This window comes from Delphinus delphis, chromosome 13, assembly GCF_949987515.2.
Source record: "Delphinus delphis chromosome 13, mDelDel1.2, whole genome shotgun sequence".
NCBI lineage: Eukaryota > Metazoa > Chordata > Mammalia > Artiodactyla > Delphinidae > Delphinus > Delphinus delphis.
The window spans coordinates 130,552-153,397 of record NC_082695.1 but is presented as its reverse complement, the minus strand read 5'-3'; the positions used below and the strand labels follow the sequence as shown (position 1 = coordinate 153,397).

The window sequence follows — 22,846 nt, the reverse complement described above, 5'->3', positions numbered from 1 at the left end:
TGTTCACAAGGTTCATCCTTGTTATAGCATACTGCAAACTTTCTTCCTTTTTAAAGCTGAATAATAATTTGTTGTATGTATATACCTCATTTTGCTTATCCATTCATCCATCCATGGACACTTGGATTGCTTTCATGTTTTAGCTACTGTGAATATTAACGTTACTATGAACATGGATGTAGAAATATCTCTTTAAGACCCTGCTTTCACTTCCTTTGGGGATATACGCAGAGATGAAATTGCTGGACCATATGGTAATAATAATTTTTAATTTTTTGAGGAGCCACCAAACTGTTTTCCACAGCAGCTACACCATGTTGTATCCCCAACCAGCAGTGTACAAGTGTTCCCATTATTCCACATCCTCGCCAACCTTTGTTATTTTTATGGTTTTTGATAGCCATCCTAATGAGTGTGAGCAGAAACTCATTATAGTTTTTTTTTTTAATTAATTTATTTGGCTGTGTTGGGTCTTTGCTGCTGCATGGCCTTTCTCTAGTTGTGATGAGCGGGGGTCACTCCTCATTGCAGTGCACGGGCTTCTCACTGCAGTGGCCTCTCTCTTTCAGAGAGTGGGCTCTAGGTGTGCGGGCTTCAGTAATTGTGGCACGTGGGCTCAGTAGTTGTGGTTCCTGGGCTCTAGAACACAGGCTCAGTAGTTGTGGTGCACAAGCTTAGTTGCTCCGTGCCATGTGGGATCTTCCTGGCCCAGGGCTTGAACCTGTGTCCCCTGCATTGGCAGGCAGATTCTTAACCACTGCGCTGCCAGGGAAGTCCCTCATTGTAGTTTTGATTTGCATTTTTGTTATGATTAGTGATGTTCAGCATCTTCATGTGCTTATTGGCCATTTGTATATCTTCTTTGGGGAAATGTCTATTCAAGTCCTTTGATTACTTTTGAATAGGTTGTTTTTTGTTGAGTTTTAGTTCTTTATATATTCTAGATATTAATCCCTTATAAGATATATGACTTGCAGATATTTTCTCCCATTTTGGGAGTTGCCTTTTTACTATGTTGATGTTGTGTTTTGATGCAAAATTTTTTTTTAATTTTCATGAAGTTCAATTGGTTGGTTTTTCTTTTGTTGCTTGTACCTTTTGTGTCATTTTCAAGAAATCATTGCCAAATCTAACATTGTGAAGCTTTTGCCCTATGTTTTCTTCTTATATAGTTTTAGGTCTTACATTTAGGTCTTTGATCCATTCTGAGTTAATTTTTATATAGTGTTAGATGAGGGTCCAACTTCATTTTTTTTAATGTGGATATCCAGTTTTCCCAGTAGTATTTGTTGGAAAGACTTTCCCCGTAAATGGTCTTGGAACCATTGCCAAAAATCACTTGACCATATATGCAGGGGGTTATTTCTGGGCTCTGTTCTATTCCATTGTCACCTTTATGTCAGTACCACATTGTTTTGATTACTGTAGCTTTGTAGTAAGTTTTTTTTAATGTTATTTATTTATTTGGCTGCATTGGATCTTAGTTGCGGCATGCAGGATCTTCATTGTGACATGCAGGATCTTTTTGTTGCGGCATGCAGTCTTCTCCAGTTGCAGTGTACAGGCTTCTCTCTAGTTGTGGTGCGCAGGCTCCAGAGTGTGCGGGCTCAGTAGATGTGGTGTGCTGGCCTTGTTGCCCCACAGCATGTTGGATCTTAGTTCCCTGACCAGGGATCGAACCCTCATCCCCTGCATTGGAAGAAGGATTCTTAACCACTGCACCACCAGGGAAGTCCTGTGTAGTAAGTTTTAAAATCAGGAAGTATGAGTCCTCCAGCTTTGTTCTTTTTCAAGATTGTTTTGGCTATTCAGGGTCCCTTGAGCTTCCATATGCATTTTAGGGTGGGTTTTTCTATTTTTGCAAAAAACATCGTCGGAATTTTATTAGGGATTGCATTGAATATGTAGATCACTTTGGGTAGTGTTAACATTTTAATATTAAGGAACATAGGGTATGTTTCTGTTTATTTATGTGTTCTTTAATTTCTTTCAGTAAGGTTTTCAGTTTTCATTCTACAAGTCATTTACGTCCTAGGTTCAGTTATTACTTTTTGATGATGCTATAAATGGAATCATTTTCATAATTTGCTTTTCAGATTGGTCATTGTTAGTGTATAGAAATGCACCTGATTTTGGTGTGTGACTTTGTATCCTGTTATTTGCTGAATTCATTTGTTCTAACTAGGTTGTGTGTGTGTGTGTGTAATCTTTAAGATTTTCTATATATAGGAAGACATTGTCCATGAACAGAGATAATTTTACTCCTTTTTTAATTTAGATGCCTTTTATTTCTTTTTCTTGCCCAATGGCTCTGGCAAGAACTTGAAGCACTATGTTGAATAGAAGTGGAGAAAGAAAGCATTCCTTTTTAAAAAAAAAAAGTATTTATTTATTTGGCTGCATCGGGTCTTAGTTGCAGCACATGGGATCTTTCATTGTGGCGTGCAGCCTTCTCTCTAGCTGTGGTGCATGGACTCTAGAGTGTGTGGGCTTAGTTACCCTGCAGCATGCAGGATCTTAGTTCCCTGAACAGGGATTGAACCCACGTCCCCTTCATTGGAAGGCAGATTCTTAACCACTGGACCACGAGGGAAGTCTTGAAAGCAGGCATTCTTGCCTCATTCCTGATCTTAGAAGAAAAGCTTTTAGTCTTTCATCATTGAGTATGATGTTCACTGTGTGTTTTTAAGATGTGGGTTTTATTATGTTGAAGTACTTTCCTTCTATTTCTACTTTGTTGAGTGTTTTGATCATGAAAGAGTGTTGAATTTTGTCAGATCCTTCAATTGAGGTAATCTGCATCGAGATAATCATTTTTTTAACTTCATTCTGTTAGTGTGATGTATTGCATTGAGCAATTTTCAAATGTTGAACCATCCTTGCATTCCGAAAATAAATCCCATTGGTCATGGTGTATGATCTTTTTAATAAGCTGTTGAATTTGATTTGCTATTATTTTGAAGATTTTTGCATCTATGTTCATGAGGAATATTAGTTTGTAGTTTTCTTACAGTGGCTTTGTCTGGATTTGGTATCAGAGCCTTAGGAAGTGTTCCCTCCTCTAGGTTTTGGAAAAGCTTGAGAAAGATTGATGTTATTACTTCTTTAAATATTTGTTAAAATTCACCAGTGAAGGCTGGGCTTTTCTTTTTTGGGGGAAGATTTTTGATTACAGACCCAATCTCCTTACTAGTTATAGATCTGTTCAGATTTCCTATTTCTTTGTGATTTGATCTTAATAGAAACACAAATGGAATTCATTCCTTTCAACTAAGTTATCCAATTTGTTGACATACAATTGTTCATAGTACTTTCCAATAATCATTTTTATTTTTGTAGAATCAGTACTAATTTCCCCACTTTCATTCTTGATTTTAGTAATTCTAGTCTTCTCTCTTTTTTTTTTTTCCTCAGTCTAGCTACCTGAAGCTTTATCAAAATTTGTTTATCTTTTCAAAGAACTAAGCTCTGGTTTCATTGATTTTTTTCCTATTGTTTTTCTAGTTTCTATTTTGTTTGTATTCTAATCTTATTTCCTTCTTTTTGCTACCTTTGTGTTTAATTTGTTCTTTTTCTGTTTCCTTAAGTTGTAAAGTTAGATTATTGATTTGAGATGTTTCTTGTTTTAAATATGTTTGGTTTTTTTTTTTTTTGAAGATGTTGGGGGTAGGAGTTTATTAATTTATTTATTTTTGCTGTGTTGGGTCTTCATTTCTGTGCGAGGGCTTTCTCTAGTTGTGGCAAGCAGGGGTCACTCTTCATCGCGGTGCATGGGCCTCTCACTATCGCGGTCTCTCTTGTTGCGGAGCACAGGCTCCAGACGCGCAGGCTCAGTAGTTGTGGCTCACGGGCCTAGTTGCTCCGCGGCATGTGGGATCCTCCCAGACCAGGGCTCGAGCCCGTGTTCCCTGCATTAGCAGGCAGATTCTCAACCACTGCACCACCAGGGAAGCCCCTAAATATGTGTTTTTAACTGTAAAATTTTCCCTTAACACTGCTTTTGCTGCATCCCAACAACTTTATGTTGTGTTTTGTTTTCATTCATGTCTAAGTATTTACTAATTTCCCTTTTGATTTGTTTGATCCATTGGTTGTTTAAGACCATGTTGTTTAATTCCCACAAATTTGTGAATTTTCCCTTTTTTTCTGCTGCTTTTAGTGATTTTTAACTTCATCCTATGTGGTCAGAGAAGATACTTTGTATGATATTTATCTTTTAAATCTATTGAGATTTAATTTGTGGCCTAACATATGGTCTGTCCTGGAAAATGTCTCATGTGTACTTGAGAAGAATGTATATTTTGTTTTTGGGTAGAATATTCTGTATATGTCTGTTAGAGGTAGTTTATTTAAATTCTGTTTCCTTACTTATTTTCTTTCTGATTGTTCTATGCATTATCGGGAGTGGGATATTGAAGTTTCCAACTATTATTATAAAACTATTTCTCCCTTCAATTATGTCAGTTTTTGTTTCATGTATTTTGATGATTTGTTATTAAGTGTAACTGTTTATAATTTTCTATCTTCTAGCTGTGCTGAAACTTTAATAATATGTAATTTCCTTCTTTGTCTCTTACAACCTTTTTGATTTGTCTGATGTTAGTATAGCCACCCCTGCTCTACTTCGGTTACTACTTGCATGGAATATCTTTATCCATTTTTTCACTTTTGATCTGTTTGTGTCTTTGGATCTAAAGCGAGTTTCTCGTAGGCAGCATATTTGAATCATGTTTCTTAATCCATTTTGCCAAACTCTGTCTTTTCACTGGAGAGTTTTATTGATTTACACTTACAGTAATTACTCATAAGGAGGGATTTATTTCTGTCATTTTGCTGTTTTCTTTATACCTTATAGCTTTTTGGTCCTTCAGTTCCTGCAATCACTGTCTTTTGTGATTAGTTGAATTTTTATAGTGAAATGTCTAAATTCCTTTCTCATTTGCTTTTTGTGTAAGTTTTATAACTATTTTCTTTGTGGTGGCCATGGGATTACATTTAACTTCCTAAAGTTATAGCATTCTGATTTGAATTTATACCAGCTTAACTTCAATAACATACAAACACTATGCTCTTTTACAGCTCTGTCCCACCCCTTTTGATTGCTGATGTCTCAGAGTTACATCTTTATACATTGTGTGCCCCGAAATGTAAACTAATAATTATTTCAAATGCATTTGTCTCTTATAATTATGTAGAGAATGAAATGTAGAGGCACAAATATACTACCATTATAATTACCCAGATATTTACCTTTATTCAGATCTTTATTTCTTCAAACAGCTTCAAAATATTGTCTAGTGTTCTTTTATTTCACATACATGACTCCCTTGAGCATCTCTTGACAAGCAGGTCTAGTGGTAGCAAACTACCTTTTGTTCTTCTGGGAATGTCTTCATTTCTACCTCACTTTTTACTTAATTAATTTATTTATTTTTGGCTGCATTGGGTCTTCATTGATACATGTGGGCTTTCTCTAGTTCCGGCGAGTGGGATCTACTCTTCATTGCAGTGCACATGCTTCTCATTACTGTGGCTTCTCTTGTTGCAGAGCATGGGTTCTAGAGTGCAGGCTCAGTAGTTGGGGCCCACAGGCTTAGTTGCTCCGTGGCATGTGGGATCTTCCTGGGCCAGGGCTCAATCCCGTGCCCCCTGCATTGGCAGGTGGATTCTTAACCACGGCACCACCAGGGAAGCCCTCTACCTCACTTTTGAAGCACAGTTTTGTCAGATACAGGATTCTTGGCTGGTAGTTTATTTTTCTTTTAGATCTTTGAATATATGGGTTTATTGCCTTTTGGTCTCCAAAGGTTCTGATGAGAAGTCTATTTATAATCTTACTGAGGAGCCCTTGTAGGAAACAAGTCATTGCTTTCTTGATGCTTTCAGGGTTCTCTCTTTGTCTATTGAAAATTTGAGCATGTGCGTTTCTTTGAGTTCATTGTTTTTGGAGTTTAGATTCTTGGATGTTTATATTCATGTCTTCATCAAATTTGGAATTTCATTTTCAAATTTGGTGTCTATTTTTGAAAATCTTAGCCATTCTAGATGTGTAATGGTGTCTCACTGTTTTAATTTGCAATTCCCTAATGATATATGATGTTGAGCATCTTCTCATATGCTGATTTACCATCGGTGTATCTTCATGTTCAGATCTGTCGCCCCACACCGTGGTTGCTACTTACAGCTGTTGCCTTTTTTATTTCACGAAATTTTAACGTCTTCTCTTCAGTGGTACCTCCTGGTGCATTCAAGCAGCATTGCTTGCTTCCCCCTTTGTGCCCATGTTCTTTTGTCATAGCATCTTTGACTGCCTGTTACATTTTTATGGGTTTAATCTTTGCTGTTCTCTGCAATGCTGAACACTTCTGTCTTTCATCCATTTTATATTACCTGCTCCTAGTTGAATACCTGGCACATGGTATTCTTATATGCTGAAAGACAGGTTAACTGATTTAATGCATATTGATGGGATATTTTCAGTAAACGTTTGCTTTTCTCCCAAAGTACAATGTAAATAATGGACACACTTAGCAGCCTTTTGTTTAGTACAAACTCAGTAAAATGATTTGCAATTGAATGGAGATATGCTGTTTCAGGGACCATTGTCATTCATGGATGTGTTTGTGGACTTTACCTGGGAGGAATGGCAGCTGCTGGACCCAGCTCAGAAACACCTGTACAGGAGTGTGATGTTGGAGAACTACAGCAACCTGGTGTCCCTGGGTAAGTACCACTTCCCTGAAAGGAGTGTGTGTCATCTCCAGGCTTCCCCTTCTTGGGTGCTGAAAGCTGGGGCACTTTCGTAAAATGCTTGGTGATTTGCGGCTTATATTTAGAGGCCAGATTTTCTTATTCTCCCTTTGGCATCAAAATCTGCTGGTTGAATGATGTTCATTTTGCCAAAGTGCAAAAGGGCAGCTTGATCACGCCGCCTCTAAACCGAGTCTTCCCCATTCTGCTGAATCCCATGGTCCTAGGCAGTTTTGGGCCAGGTTGTCTGTAATTTTCTATTCACAGGGTATCAACACACCAAACCGAATATCATTTTCCAGTTGGAACAAGAAGAGCTGTGGATGATGCAAATCCCAACTCAGGGCCATATGGGTGAGTCGTCAGGACATTTAGATCTTTTCCTCCTTAGAATTGGTGAGTTCTGACGTGATGTTCCATTTGTGTTTGTACTTTTGGGTCATTTGTAACCATTGTCTCTTAGTTAATCTCCTCTGTGGCATTCTCAGCTTCCTTCTTACTTTCCCGTGGTGATAGATTCATTTCATTATGCATTTAAGCAAGCTTTTCCTCTTTACCTCTTTTCATGTGACTTTCACACCCCTTCTACTTTTTTTCTATTTTTCTAAAATTACTTACATTCATATTCAACACAGTTCCAATTTCCTTCTCCTTGAAACCTACGTGTTAGGAGATTCTACCCTTTCTGCTTCTCCTTCCTAATGGCTTTGTCATCACTGTTCTTTCTGAGTGTATTCCTGCATCATTTGATAATATCATTTCTCCCGCCTGAAGCCTTTTCCCCACACCTTACTCAAGTGAACCCCATGGAACCCACTCTCACACTGCACGACACAGTGCTTATTCTCCTCATGCTTTACTGCCCTCGCATGCTCTTTCCTCTGAGTCCAAAGGGGTCTTTCTTATATTCCCCACTTTCCTCGTATATTGTAAGTTTTAAAAGACTTCCACTCTGAAGATTTACGCTTTTTCTTTCTGTATTGGTGACTGACAGCCCCATCCCTCTTTCATCTGCCCTTTGGTACTGGGTTTGATTGTTCCACCGGGCATCTTCCCTGCATGGGCCACTCCCTTGTCTCATTTTTCAGAAACTGGAATTGGAATGTCTCTTCTGCTGCCCCATAGCTGTATGATAACTTCTTCTCACCTTCCTGGTTGTTAGTTCTGCTGTGCTCCTGGTTCTTCCTGGCACTGGGGCGTGAGCCTAAATATCCTTTTTATGCAGTTCTCATCACTAGTCTTGCTATAATCTGTTAGTATTTTGGTCCTTCAAAAATAAGTATTTTAAGGCCTCCATCTTCTCAATTCCCACCTCCTTCTCATTGGGAATGAGATCATTCCCAATATTATCTTGTTTTTCTTTTTTTTATTGGGTATACCACACGGCTTATGGAATCTTAGTTCCCTGACCAGGGATTGAACCCGGTCCCTTGTTAGTGAAAGCATGGTGTCCTAACCACTGGACCACCAGGGAATTCCATTATTTCATTTCTTGCTTATTCTACTTATTAGCAAAATTTATACCTTTTACTCTTTTTATACTGTGAGTTCATCCTGATGTTACTGTCAGATATATTTCCCTAAGCAACTATGTATTCCATCATAAGTGTGGCAGGATAAATCAACAGTTAATCTTTGTATTATTAGGATGGTTTCAGCTGCAATTTTTGATTAGTCCTAAATCAAACTATTTAGGCAGAAGTGATTTATTACCACACATCACAAAATGTCCTGATGTGGGACTGCTTGACTCACTAAATCCCCAAACGTCTATCTCTGCCTCGCCATTCTAACTATGTCAGTATTTCTCAGATTTCCTCCCCTCATGGTCACCAGATGCCTCTTACAGTTCCAACCAACACCTGCAGATATACCAGTGGGCAGTGGAATAAGAAAGACTGTTTCTTTCCACATGGTCCTTTTAATTAGGCATTAAAGTCTCTTTCAAGAAACCCCAGCAGACTTACCATGTTGAGCAGGCTAGATTTTTATCACATATCCCTGTGTAAAGAAGACTCTGGTGAGGGAAACAGGGTCATCACTGTCGGCTCAGCTATATCATGCTTCACTCTCGGCAGGGGTATGGAAGTGGGTCCCATTTTCCTAACTGCAGCACATGGCCTTACAAATGGAAGTAGGAAATAAGATCAGGTTTCTGCCAGCCAGGAAAAGGGCAGCAGAACGGCTGGGTAGGCAGCACTGTCCACCTCCATCTACCTCTCTGGTTAGGCATCATCCAGTCACACCTTTCTTTCCATCCATTCATCTTCAAAAATATTCTGTTACCCCTCTTGTCATTCTTCTAATATATTAATGGAAGTCTAGGATCCTTGTTTCTAATCAGACGTGGTGGTTCTTCATGTTCTGGTGATCTATAATTAAAGATAAGTTATCCACGTACAACCAGCCAGACAGGTAGAGTGGCAGAGAGAAGTACAGGGTGGGTACAACAGGAACCTCGTTCTGGGAGAGCAGCAGGAGTGGCACAACAGAGAAGCATTGGAACCCGGGCTGGGCAGGCTGTGCCGGGGCTTCCTGCTGTGGCCGTGGCCTGGTGAGCCCGGGTTCTGCTGGCTTAGCATGATTTCCTCTTCCATTGTCTTCTGTGGCTAAACTCAAGATGGGCCACAGCCAGTAATCATGTTTAATACAGTCTTGAATCATATTTAAATAATCTTTAATCTTGTGAATTCCTCTCTTCTACTCACTGGCTCTGGTATTCTGTCCTTATTTCTTGAATTCTTTGTGCTCTTCCTTGAGATACCAGCAATGATCTAATTTTTCACAATTATTTTTGCAAAGAAAATGCTCAACAGCAAATTCATTAGATTTCCTGGGAAATCAAATGAAGGAAGCCAGAGATGTGGGAACCAAGGGAAAATCAGCAGGAGTGTGGTGCCAGCAACAGAAGGATTGGAAGGGTGAAGTACAGAAACTGACAGATTCAGTATCCATGAACTTTCAGAGTCTACAGGGACAACACTGACAGCCAAACATGAGCAAATATGATTTGAGGGCAAAGGTTAATTACTCACTGGCCTGTTTTCTTCTTGATGGAAACACTTCTGACTTTAAGACCATGTATTGGGTTGGCCAAAGGTTCATTCAGTTTTTTCCATAAGATGGCTCTAGTAGCACTTAGTTGTCTTTAACTTCATTCAAAACAGTTTTGTTAGATTGTATTGTGACAGCTGTCGTATCAGCGTGCATTAAAAAAAAATTATCAAAATTGGTGAATATTTCTGTAGCCCTTTTAATATTGAAGATGGAAGAAAGCAACATTTTTGGCCTATTATACTGTATTATTTCAAGAAAGGCAAAACTGCAACTGAAATGCAGAAAGGGATTTGTGCAGTATATGGAGAAGGGGCTGTGACTGATCTAACATGTCAGAAGTGGCTTGTGAAGTTTCATGCTGAAGATTTCTCTCTGGATGATGCTCCACTGCCAGGTAGACCAGTTGAAGTTGATAGCAATCGAATTGAGACCTTAATTGAGGACAATTAACGTTATATCACAAGGGAGATAGCCGATATATGCAAAATCCAGATCCAAGTCAAGGATTGAAAATCATTTGCAGAAGCTTGATTATGTTAATTGCTTTGACGTTTGGGTTCCATGTAAGTTAAGCGAAGAAAACCTTCTTGATCATATTTTCAAATGTGATTCTCTACTTAAATGTAATGAAAACTTTCAGTTTTTAAGACGAATTGTGATGGGCAAATGAAAAGTGGATACTGTACAATAATGTGGAACGGAAGAGATCGTGGGGCAAGTGAAATGAACCACCACCAACCACACCAAAGGCTGGTCTTCATCCAAAGAAGATGATGTTGTGTATAAGGTGGGATTGGAAGGGAGTCCTCTATTATGAGCTTCTTCTGGAAAACCAAATGATTACTTCCAACAAGTACTGCTCCCAATTAGACCAACTCTAAGCAGCACTCGAGAAAAAACATCCAGAATTACTCAACGGAAAACACATAATCTTCCATCAGGATAATGCAAGACCACATGTTTTTTTGATGACCAGGCAAAAACCGTTACAGCTTGGCTGGGAAGTTCTGATTCATCTGCCATATTCACGAGACAATGCACCTTTGGATTTCCATTTATTTCAGTCTTTACAAAATTCTCTTAATGGAAAAAATTTTAATTCCCTGGAAGACTGTAAAAGGCACCTGGAACAGTTCTTTGCTCAAAAAGATAAAACCTTTTGGTAGGATGGAATTATGAAGTTGCCTGAAATATGGCAGAAGGTAGTGGAACAAAATGGTGAGGGCTTCCCAGGTGTTGCAGTGGTTGAGAGTCTGCCTGCTGATGCAGGGGACGTGGGTTCGTGCCCCAGTCCGGGAAGGTCCCACATGCCACGGAGTGGCTGGGCCCATGAGCCATGGCCGCTGGGCCTGCGCGTCTGGAGCCTGTGCTCCGTAACGGGAGAGGCCACGACAGTGAGAGGCCCGCGTACCGCAAACAAAAAAGCCCAAAATGGCTAATATGTTGTTCAGTAAAGTTCTTGGTGAAAATGGAAAATGTATCTTTTATGTTTACTTAAAAACCAAAGGAACTTTTTGGCCAACCCAGTAATAGCCAGTAATATTCCCTCCAAAGCCACTGTAACAGTCAAACATGCTCCTGTTCATTTCTCACTGCATGGGGGTGGGTACTGTCCCAGTTGGGAATTGATGTTTGGGAAAATATAATTTGGAGGTTGTGTACAAAATGAATAAGAGGGTTCAGATTTAAGAAATTTAAGAAATTTAAGAAATTTCAGGTTTAGGGAAACCTGAAACGGGGTGTTAAGATCCTGTGATATTGCTGTCTTCAAACCTGACCTGCTTCTGTGTTCTCTTAATACCCTTTTCTGTCCATTGCCTTGGTCAGCAATAACTTTGGGACATCTAGGTCAACTCTACCCATTCTCTCTTCTGTTCAACCTCCAGATATTTCTGATTATGACTGAGGACTTAGTCTTGTGTCTAGTTCCCTATCCACTTTGTATTTTGGGAATTTGGTTGGGGGGTGGGAGTTTGGGTTGGGTTTATGTTTAAAAGCATTCTGGCCACCCTGCCCCGTCTGTTTTTCATTCCCCTCAGAGAAAACCAATTTCATCTCTTTAGCTCTTTCTTATGGTATTTACGTCCATGTTTTTCTAAATAACCAACTTATTCCCTTGCACCTTGATTTCTTCCTAATTACTTAGTGTGAAGGGTAAAGATTTAATTCTCTTTCATCCTCCTTCCCTCATACTCCCCATGATATACACACTGTCTCTTTCCATACCTCCATCATCCTAATCAAGCTGTTTCATACTTAGATCAGTCTTCAGTTTTTATATCTTTACGACCATGTAATTTCTGTTCACAGGTAAATCATGCAAGTGTACAATGGCTAGTTTTCGTTCATAAATCATTTTTTCTCTTGAGTTGTTTTACTTCTGTGCCCAGTTTTCTGTGTTATCATTAATGTATTTATAATTAATTTAACCCCAGACTCTTCTTCACATGTCTAAATATTCTTTTGGTACATTCAGCTAAATTAGTGATTCTGTCAATTTCATCTTCCTGGTGACATCACTCCCATGTCTTTTGACTTGCTCCAGTGTAAGCTGATTTTTCTCAAGACCTGGTTGTAGTTTTTAACCTGGAATCTCCTTTCAGATTTTCTTTTCTATTTTTTTGTGTCATCTTTTTTCTTGGTTTGTTTTCATAGTAGTTTCCTGTGAAAGGAACACCTTTCATAGTAGCTTCCTGTGAAAGGGTGCATTTGATATAAAATTTGAGACATGTGCCGCTGAAAATGTTTATACTTTACTCCTGAATGCTCTGTTTTTTCTCTCCTAGCGATGCTAATGAGTAGTCAGATCCATTCTAAATTTTGACCCATTATATGAAACTTTTTTGGTTTTTCTGGAAGCTTTATTAGCTGCTGATTGTCAGCGTTCTGAAACATCTCGATGATGTTTCTTGTGAGTTTATTTTCATCTATTTGGGTATTCAGTGGAACTTTATTCCCAAGAAGACTGTAAACCAATCTGCAGTGGTTCTGCTCTTTCTCCTGAGCCTAGCACAGTGTTTGGCACATAATAGATATTTAACGATTATTCATCAACTGAAGCTAATGCTCAGAGATCCTTTCCCACCTCTTTATATATATATATTTTTAAATAAATAAATAAATAAATTTATTTATTTTTGGCTGCATTGCATCTTCATTTCTGCACACGGGCTTTCTCTAGTTGTGGCGAGCGGGGGCTACTCTTCCTTATGGTGCGCAGGCTTCTCATTGCAGTAGCTTCTCCTTTTGTGGAGCATGGGCTCTAGGTGCACGGGCTTCAGTAGTTGTGGCACATGGGCTTCAGTAGTTGTGGCTCGTGGGCTTAGTTGCTCTGCAGCATGTGGGATCTTCTTGGACCAGGGCTTGAACCCATGTCCCCTGCATTGGCAGGCGGATTCTTATCCACTGTGCCACCAGGGAAGACCCCACCTCTTTCTGTTTTGCTCATTTCTCTTTTGCTTTCTAAAGAAGGCATTTTGCAAAATTTTGTAACTCAAGACTACCTTTATTGTCAGTTCCCTTTGCCTCATACGTGTTTTGATTTGCTTTGTTTTCCCGAGTGCCCAGGAGTTTGGGTAAATTTACACTTGAGATTTTATTTACATTCAGAACTGATATCTGAAACTAAGAAAAACCTCATGATATGGCATTTTTAAGGCAATTTTATGCTATACTAGGATCATGTTACTATTTATAACATATGAGTATTTTCATTTCTAGACGAAGTCTGGGAAATTGATGGTCATATGGAATGGCATAAGGAAAATCAAGGCAAGCTAAGAAGTATGTCAAAAGGCTATCAGTGTACTGCATTTGGAAAACTATGTCTTCTTAGTACAGATTATGTTTCTTCAAGACAAAAACTTCATAAATGTGTCACAAATGGAAAGAGTTTGAAATATAGTACAGATTTCGGTAATAATTTTTCCAGAAAGAATCCTAATGGGTTTCATGCACATAGGGAATCGTCCTTCCATTCTAAACATGAGCAAGCTGTTATTGGGATAAAATACTGTGAAAGTAATAAATCTGGAAAAACTGCCAACAGAAAGTCACAGCTCATATGCCAGCAAATACGTATGGGAGGAAAGCCCTTTGAATGCAGTTACTGTGGGAAGGCCTTCAGTAGCAAGTCATACCTTGTGGTGCATCAGCGAACTCATGCAAAAGAAAAACCCTACAAATGTAATGGATGTGGGAAAGACTTCAGCAGCAAGTCCTACCTCATTGTTCATCAGAGAACTCACACAGGAGAGAAACTACATGAATGCAGTGTTTGTCAGAAAACTTTCAGTTTCAATTCACAACTTGTTATACATCAGAGAATTCACACGCGGGAGAATCCCTATGAATGCTGTGAATGTGGGAAAGTCTTCAGTAGGAAAGACCAGCTTGTTTCACACCAGAGAACTCATTCAGGACAGAAACCCTATGGGTGTCATGACTGTGGGAAAGCTTTTGGTTTGAAATCACAACTCATTATACATCAAAGAATTCACACAGGGGAGAAACCCTATGAATGCCGTGATTGTCAGAAAGCTTTTAATACAAAGTCTAACCTCATGGTACATCAGAGAACCCACACGGGGGAGAAACCCTATGGTTGTAGTGAATGTGGGAAAGCCTTTACTTTCAAGTCACAGCTCATTGTACATCAGGGAGCACACACTGGGGTAAAACCCTATGCATGTAATCAGTGTGGAAAAGCGTTCAGTTTGAAGTCACAACTCATTGTACATCAGAGAAGTCACACAGGAGTGAAACCCTATGGATGCATTGAATGTGGGAAAGCTTTTAGGAGCAAGTCCTACCTCATCATACATATGAGGACTCACACAGGAGAGAAACCACATGAGTGCAGTGAATGCGGGAAATCCTTCAGTTTCAATTCACAACTTATTGTACATCAGAGAATTCACACGGGGGAGAATCCGTATGAATGCAGTGAATGTGGAAAAGCCTTCAGTCGGAAATACCAGCTCATTTCACACCAGAGAACTCATGCAGGGGAGAAGCCCTATGAATGCAGTGACTGTGGGAAAACTTTTGGTTTGAAGTCACAGCTCGTGATACATCAGAGAACTCATACAGGAGAGAAACCCTTTGAATGCAGTGAATGTCAGAAAGCCTTTAACACAAAGTCGAATCTTATTGTTCATCAGAGAACCCACACAGGAGAGAAACCCTATGGTTGTAGTGAATGTGGGAAATCCTTTACTTTCAAGTCACAGCTTATTGTACATCAGGGAGCACACACTGGGGTGAAACCCTATGGGTGTAATCAGTGTGGAAAAGCCTTCAGTTTGAAGTCACAGCTCATTGTACATCAGAGAAGTCACACAGGGTTGAAACCCTATGGATGCATTGAATGTGGGAAAGCTTTTAGGAGCAAGTCCTACCTCATCATACATATGAGGACTCACACAGGAGAGAAACCACATGAATGCAGTGAATGCGGGAAATCCTTCAGTTTCAATTCACAACTTATTGTACATCAGAGAATTCACACGGGGGAGAATCCGTATGAATGCAGTGAATGTGGGAAAGCCTTTAATAGAAAAGATCAGCTCATCTCACATCAGCGAACTCATGCTGGGGAAAAACCTTATGGGTGCAGTGAGTGTGGGAAAGCCTTTAGTAGCAAGTCATACCTCATTATACACATGAGAACTCATTCTGGAGAGAAACCATATGAATGCCACAAATGCGGGAAAGCCTTCATTTGGAAGTCGCTACTCATTGTACACGAGCGCACTCATACAGGGGAAAACCCTTATAAATGCAGTCAATGTGAGAAGTCCTTCAGTGGAAAATTACGGCTCATTGTACATCAGAGAATGCACACAAGAGAGAAGCCCTATGAATGCAACGAATGTGAAAAAGCCTTCATTAGGAAGTCTCAGCTCATTGTACATCAGAGGACTCATTCAGGGGAGAAACCCTATGGATGCAGTGAATGTGGAAAAACCTTCTCTCAGAAATCAATTCTCAGTGCACATCAGAGGACTCATACAGGAGAGAAACCCTGTAAGTGCAGTGAATGTGGGAAGGCCTTTTGTTGGAAGTCACAGCTCATTATGCATCAGAGAACTCACACAGATGAGAAACATACTGGTGAAGTAAATGTAAGAAACTTTCTCTCAAAATTCAAGTCACAGGAATTCCCAGAAAATTTGTACAGGAGAGAAACTCTGTAAATGGAATCATCTCATTGTACACCATGTATATGTGGCATGTGGAACGCTGTTTTTTATACACACAAAAAATATCAGTACATGTGCACAAGGGACTCTATAAATTCAGTGAACCCTGTGAAAGTTCTTAGCAGGAAGTCTTGTAAGTTTGTGCAGGTGAGGAACATTATGAATGAAATGAATGTCAGAAAGCCATTTTTTGATATGCTAACATCCACAAAGAGGAAATTCCATAATGCAAATGAATATAGAATACAGTCCTTTGAAATTCATAGTTTATTAAGAATTAGGATTTTAATGAGAGAAAACATAAATGAATGAATTGCAGGTATCATAAGCTCATACCTGGAGAAACCATGCTATAAGTTAGGGAAATTCTTCATCTAGAAGGACAAACTTCTAGTAAAAAAAAAAAAAGAAAAAAATATTTGAATGAATGAAGATCTATGAATATTTCAGATGGGGTAAAGCCTCAGCAGGAAGGTTTACTTACTATTATTTTGATTCATTTGGAAAAAAATAATTTCCTTTACAAATTAAGGGAAATTATGTTCCAAATGTTCCAAACTTTTAGGAAACGATTGGAGAAAGTATTCAACTATCAATGATAGGTATGTTCATAGTAGAACATAAAGATTTTTTAATCTGTGTAAATAAATGTAATAATCAGGATAAGAATAAGGATGACATCATAAGACCTGCAGGGATATTTAGGTGTTATCTTCGTTTCTGTACTATAAAATATGTTTTGTGTAGCTTTGCATATTCTTGTGAATGCCACATTTGGTAGATAAATTAGCTAGATGACAATACCATTTTCTAGGGGTTTCTACTCTGCATAGAGGCATTCTTATTTAAAAATACGACTTCTTACTAGAATAATATGGCATTAAAATGCATTTCCATACTTTAAACCTTTTATTTTGTACCCTTTGTAAATGGTCCTGAAAGCTACCTCTTTAGTTACATAATCAATATAGTGCAATATAGTTTCATGTGATTGTGTATCTGCAATCGGTTCTACCTTCTCTGGTTAGAACACCTTGATTTCCTTTAAGAGAATTCACAGTGTATGCAGTCATGATGGGATCATCATTCAAGGTGCCCTGCCAGGAGTTGGCTGAGATAGTTCAGAATATAAATTTTTAATGGACTCCTTAGTACAGAAAATCAAACTTAGCTTTTGTTCTCAGGTAGCATCTTACTGCTAGTATTAATTAGTTCCTTCTATATAGATTACACAGAATAGCTTTAGTTATTGTCCCTTTTTAATCCTAGTTCACTTCTCTGTTAATTTGAACTATCTTGTATCCTCTCAGTACATTAAGTGATACCTTTAAGTGATGCTGCTGAAATGTGTATGTATAGCTATAGATTCAGGATGGTGAAAAGTCATTCTACCAGTTGCTTACTTACAAAGTCAGTTTTTTTCACAGCCTCACCAATTACCTTATGTGAATGAGCATTAATCTGAAAATTAGGTTACGGTATCTTGGAGGAATATGAGGATTCAAAACTGCAAATATTTCTGAAACACCCACTACTTTGTGCTCTTTACTTCAGTGGGGAATCCCATCTCTTACCCAAAGAAACTGCATCTTCCTTGAAGGACGCAGTCAATGATTTCTGAATCCCAAGTCCTTATGTGTTCAGCTCATTATTATTATCCAATGTCAATAGACCTGGGGTGAAGAATGATGATTTACAGAAGGGAAGAGAAGGCTTGCATAAGGAAAGAATTTCAGATATCTGCTACAGTCTATCCCATAAACCTGGAAAATATGAATATGTATTTTGTCATTGATGTTCCAAGGAAGATATATACACAAAATAAAGAATAAACACATATTCTGTTTCCTACTATCCAGGGTCAATTAGATTTCAAAGGTTCTGTATTGTGTGATGCAAATCCACATTCAGCCTCTCCCAGTAGAAGCCAGAGATGTCAGCATAATGTTGAAGGTATAAATCAAACACTGTGTGAAAGGATAATGATGGATTGGGTCTGATTTTAAATGAAATGGAAAATTTTCCAGATAAATGAAACTTAACAAAAATCAGTAGATGAGCAACCAGTAAAAAACAATAGGAAAGTTAAAAATTGAATTTCTGGCTTGAAAATCTACCTAGTTCCTCTAACTCTGCCCCAGCCCCAGAAAAGAAAGAGGTTCCAGAGACTTTCAGTAATAGTTGATAATTTTCAGGAAAGTTAAAGGAAAGATAATTCTAACATTTTACAATATTTCACAGGAAGTAGACATTTTGGGGGGAAATGACAAAGTCATTTGTGAACATAGATTTAAAAATTCTAAATGGAATTATAGCAAAAATGCATCTAGTAATGTAGAGTTTTTATTTTTTTAAGTCATGACATTATTAAGTGTAGCAGACTGTTAGTAGTGAATCCAATATTTCTTTATTACCAGCAGTATCATTGTATTTTTCATAATGGTGATGTGCTCAGCTAAAAAGCTGCATTTTTCCATTCTTTTTGTAGCTAAGTGTGATCCTGCTGCTAATTCTGAGTAATGAAATGGACATAGAAGCTACCGAGAGGGATAATGGGAAGGTTTTTCAAAAGGAAAACAAGTGGGGAAAGCCCCCTAGTGTGCTTTCATCTTTTCTTTTTAATATGCAACATGCTGGATGTTTGCAGACTCAGCAGCCATCTTAGAGCCTGAATTCCTCTTGAGGGTGGAAGCTGTCTGCTTGAGTGCAGTAGAGAGATAAGAGTGATGTGGCTCTCTGGTAATGATGGAGCTGCTGTGCCAGCCCTAGACCACCAAGTCTGGGCATATTTTTACACAAAAGAGAGATGAACTGTCTTGTTCATGGCATCTTTTCTTTTTTCGTTGGGAGGAGAGTTGGTTCTGTTATGTGCACCTGAACCTGATCCTAATTAAAACTCATTAGGGTGTTTGGAAGATTTAATATTAAAAATTCTTTTTGTAAAATTAATCACACTACCAGAAAGAAGCCATATGAGTATCTCAGTATGTGTAGATAAATCATTTGATGGGCTATAATACCCATAGATTATTTTAAAATGTTATTAAATTAGAGATAGAAATTAACTCCTTTAACTTTGCAAGGAGTATGTTCCAAAAACTGACAAATGTCATATTTAATGATAAAACAGTAAATGTATACCTTTAAATTAAGAAAAAGAATGCCCATCAATTTTATTGAGCAATATAATGACAGTTCTAGCCAATATGTGAGAACAGAAAGTTGTAAGGAATTGGGGTTTGGGGCAGAAACAAAAATCGTATTGTTTGCACATGTGATTGTCTATTTAGAAAAACCAAAATAAACTACAGGCAAATATTTAAACTACAGGCTGTAAGGCAAGGAGTTGTTTCGCATAGCTCTGAGAGCTGGGAGCTTGGCTGTGAGCACAAGCAAATCTCTACAATGTCTCCATGCTCAGATTCCAGGCCCTGCTGAGGGAAACATTCTGATTTGCCCTCAAAATATCTGAAGGCAGTTTTGCACTAACTCAACCAAAAGCTTCAACAAAGCTCAGTCAGTTGAAATACAGATCAGATTGATTCAGCCCCACCTTATCTCCCAGCCTAAGAGCTGTCATTAGAAAATAGGTACCCTTTTCTGGAAGTAAATATATATTCAAAGAGCAAAGAAAATTATCAGGAATATATAGGTACCTTATATAATGAAAAGCATCATTTTGCCAAAAAGACAATCCTAAATGTGCATGCACTTAACAAGAAAGCTTCAAAATCATGCAAAAACAGAGGTGAAATGAGAAATATACTCTACCATTTTAGTTGGACACTTCAACAGTTACTTCTCAGTAACATAAGTTGGAGACCAAAAATCAGCAAGGCTATAGAAGCACTGAATAATGCCATCAATAAACTAGACCTGGTAGACATGTCTAGAATATCCAACAGCAGAGTATGTATTCTTTTCAATTACATGTGAAGCATTCATCAATACAGGTCATGTACTAAGTCATTAATCTTAACATTTCTTAAATAATTGAAACCTTTCAAAATTTCTTCCATCTATAGTGCAGTTTAACAAGAAGCCAATTGCAACAAGAACAGAAAAATCGACAAACACTTGGAAATTAAGCAGCACAATTCTAAGTAATTCATGGCTCCAAGAAATTTCAAGAAAATTATGGGAAATATTTTGAATTATTATATACAACATGTATAAATTAAAATACAACATATCAAATTTTTTGAGATGCAGAAAAAGCAGTGTATAGAGGGAAATTAATGGCACTAAATACTTACATTAGAAAAGAATAAAGGTCTCACATCAATAATCTAAAGTCCTACCTTAAGGAACTAGGAAAAGAAGAGTAAAGCCCAGTGTAAATAGGAATGAAATAGTAAGGATAACATCAGAAACCAGTGAAACTAAAACAGTGGAAGGGGTAAGCAACACAAAACAAATTGACAACTTTGATGGACTAAATTCTTGAAAGACACAAACCACCAAAGCTTAATATGAAATGGGTAACCTGAATAGTGCTACATTTATTAAAGAAATTAAATTCATAGTTAAAATTCTCCCAAGAAAGAAAAATCCAGGCTCAGATCATTTCACTGGTGATTTCTATCAAACATTTAAGAAAGAAGTAATAGCCATTCTATACTAACTCTTCAAGAAAATAGATGACAAATACTTCTTAACCGATTTTATGAAATCAGTGTCACACTGATTAAAAGAAAAAACTACAATTTCTTAAAAAACTACAAATGTTCTTCATGAACATAGATGTAAAAAGCCTCAATATTAGTTAATTAAATCCAGTAATATATAAAAGGGTAATACATGAAGGCAAATTTGAGTTTATCTTGGGAATACAAAGCTGAGGCTGACTCAATATTCAAAATCCAATCACTAATTCATACCTGACCAACTAAAAAATAAAAATCATATTGTCACATCAACAGGTGTAGTAAAAGCATTTGTTCAAATTCCACAGCACTCATGATAAAAAAAAACCTGAGAAAACTGGGAATAGGAAGTAGCTTCCTCAAACTAATAAAGCACATCTGAAAAATGTCTACAGCAGGGATCCCCAACCCCCAGGGGGCACCACAGTACTAGTACTGGTCTGCGGCATGTTAGGAACTGGGTCACACAACAAGAGGTGAGTAGCAGGCGAGTGAGCGTGGCTTCATCTGCTGCTCCCCATCACTCCCCATCAATCGCATTACCTCCTGAAGCATCCCCCCTGCCCCCTGGTCCATGGAAAAATTGTCATGCGTGGAACTGGTCCCTGTTGCCAAAAAGGTTGGGGACCGCTGGTCTACAATTAATGTCATAATGGTGAAAGAGTGAATAGCTTCCCTTAAGATTGAGGACAAGTCAATTATATCCACTCTCACCACTCTATTTCAGCATTGTACTGGAAGATTTAGCTGACTGCATAAGGCAAGAAAAAGAAATTAAAAAGATACAGATTGGAAAGGAAGAACGACAACTATTCAGAGACAGCATGACTGCCTTCACTCAAACTCCATTTAAAACTTTACACACACACTAAAAAAGCCACCATAACAAGTCAATTTAGCAAGACAGCAAAATATAAAATCAATATTCAAAAATCAGTTCTATTTTTACATACTTGCAATATAAAATGGAAAATTAGGGTTAAAATGCACAGCTATTTATGATAGCACCAAAAACCATGGAATAGTTAAATGTGAGTGACATGAAACGTATGCTGAGAACAACAATGAAGAAGGGAATAATAATGACCTGGACAATGGGAGGAGGTGCCCTGTTAATGGATTGGAAGATTCAATGTCGTTAAAGTGTCAGTGTTCTCCACACGGATTTTTAGACTCAATCCCATTCCAATAAAATTCCCAGGAAGATTTTCTGTGAAAACTGACAAACTGATTCTAAAATTTATGTGGAATAGCCAAGGAACTAGAATACTCACAATTTTGAAAAGGAAAAACAAAGTTGCAAGACATATACTCTTTGATTTCTAGGCCTGTCATTAAGCTACAACAGCTATGACAGTGTGGTATTATGAAAGGACAGACATACAGATTAGTGAAACAGAAGAGACTCCTGACTAAAACTACACACTACATAGTGAACCGATTTTTGTCAAAATTACAAAATCAATTCATCGGAAAGAGAATAGTCTTTACAAAAAAAATGGTGCTGAAACACTTGCACATCTGTTTGAGAAAAATATGTGTCTTGGTCTATACTTACACCATATACAAAAATTAATTTTTTGAGGAATATACTAGAGGTTGAGCTTCCAGCTAAAGGGCTGATGGTGAGCATTTAATATATTTAATTTTACATCTAAGACTAAAATGAGGGTTGAGCGAAGATGAAGAATACTATATAAAGATATTTTCTGGTAAAGTAAGAATATGAAGTGAGCATAAGAAGAAAGAGGGTTGGGGGAAGTAAGATACTGCCATTGATATTAGGAGGAAAGCAAAGGACACCACTTTAACTCTTAGGCTGATAATAACAGATGGAGAAAAGTGGGATTCAGGGCACTATAAGAAGATATAAAAGTAACAACTGGAACAATATGAAGCCTAAATTACAAAAGAAATTATTTGAAAGAACAAAGAACCACACAGAAGAAAAAAGTAAATATAAATAGGTTACACTGAAATGATGGAGGGGGCCAGAGAAAAACCATTTATGGCAGGTGAATTCCAACTGATAAATGTAGAAGAAATGATGAAATTAGAAAATTGTCATTAGACAGCCACTATAGTAAAGATTGTTTCAGGCAGGAATTAATACTAAAACTTGTAAGCAAAAGTATTATGAGGAACAAATATTAGTCTCAAAGCTCAGATACTTCTTAATTACAAAAACAG

General features: G+C 37.9%; 1 protein-coding gene across 3 annotated transcripts in view; it reads left to right on the top strand.

Annotated features, from left to right (window-relative positions):
- The window catches only part of LOC132435778 (zinc finger protein 268), a 65,532-nt gene extending 46,654 nt beyond the window's left edge, over positions 1–18,878 (top strand). For all 3 annotated transcript variants that reach the window (XM_060027795.2, XM_060027792.1, XM_060027793.1), the window contains 3 exons: positions 6,597–6,723; positions 7,018–7,104; positions 13,528–18,878. In XM_060027795.2, the coding sequence (XP_059883778.1) occupies positions 6,597–6,723; positions 7,018–7,104; positions 13,528–16,004 (2,691 nt within the window). In that variant the 3' untranslated portion in view covers positions 16,005–18,878. The remainder of the gene's footprint in view (positions 1–6,596; positions 6,724–7,017; positions 7,105–13,527) is intronic.
- Positions 18,879–22,846: the final 3,968 nt, after the last annotated feature.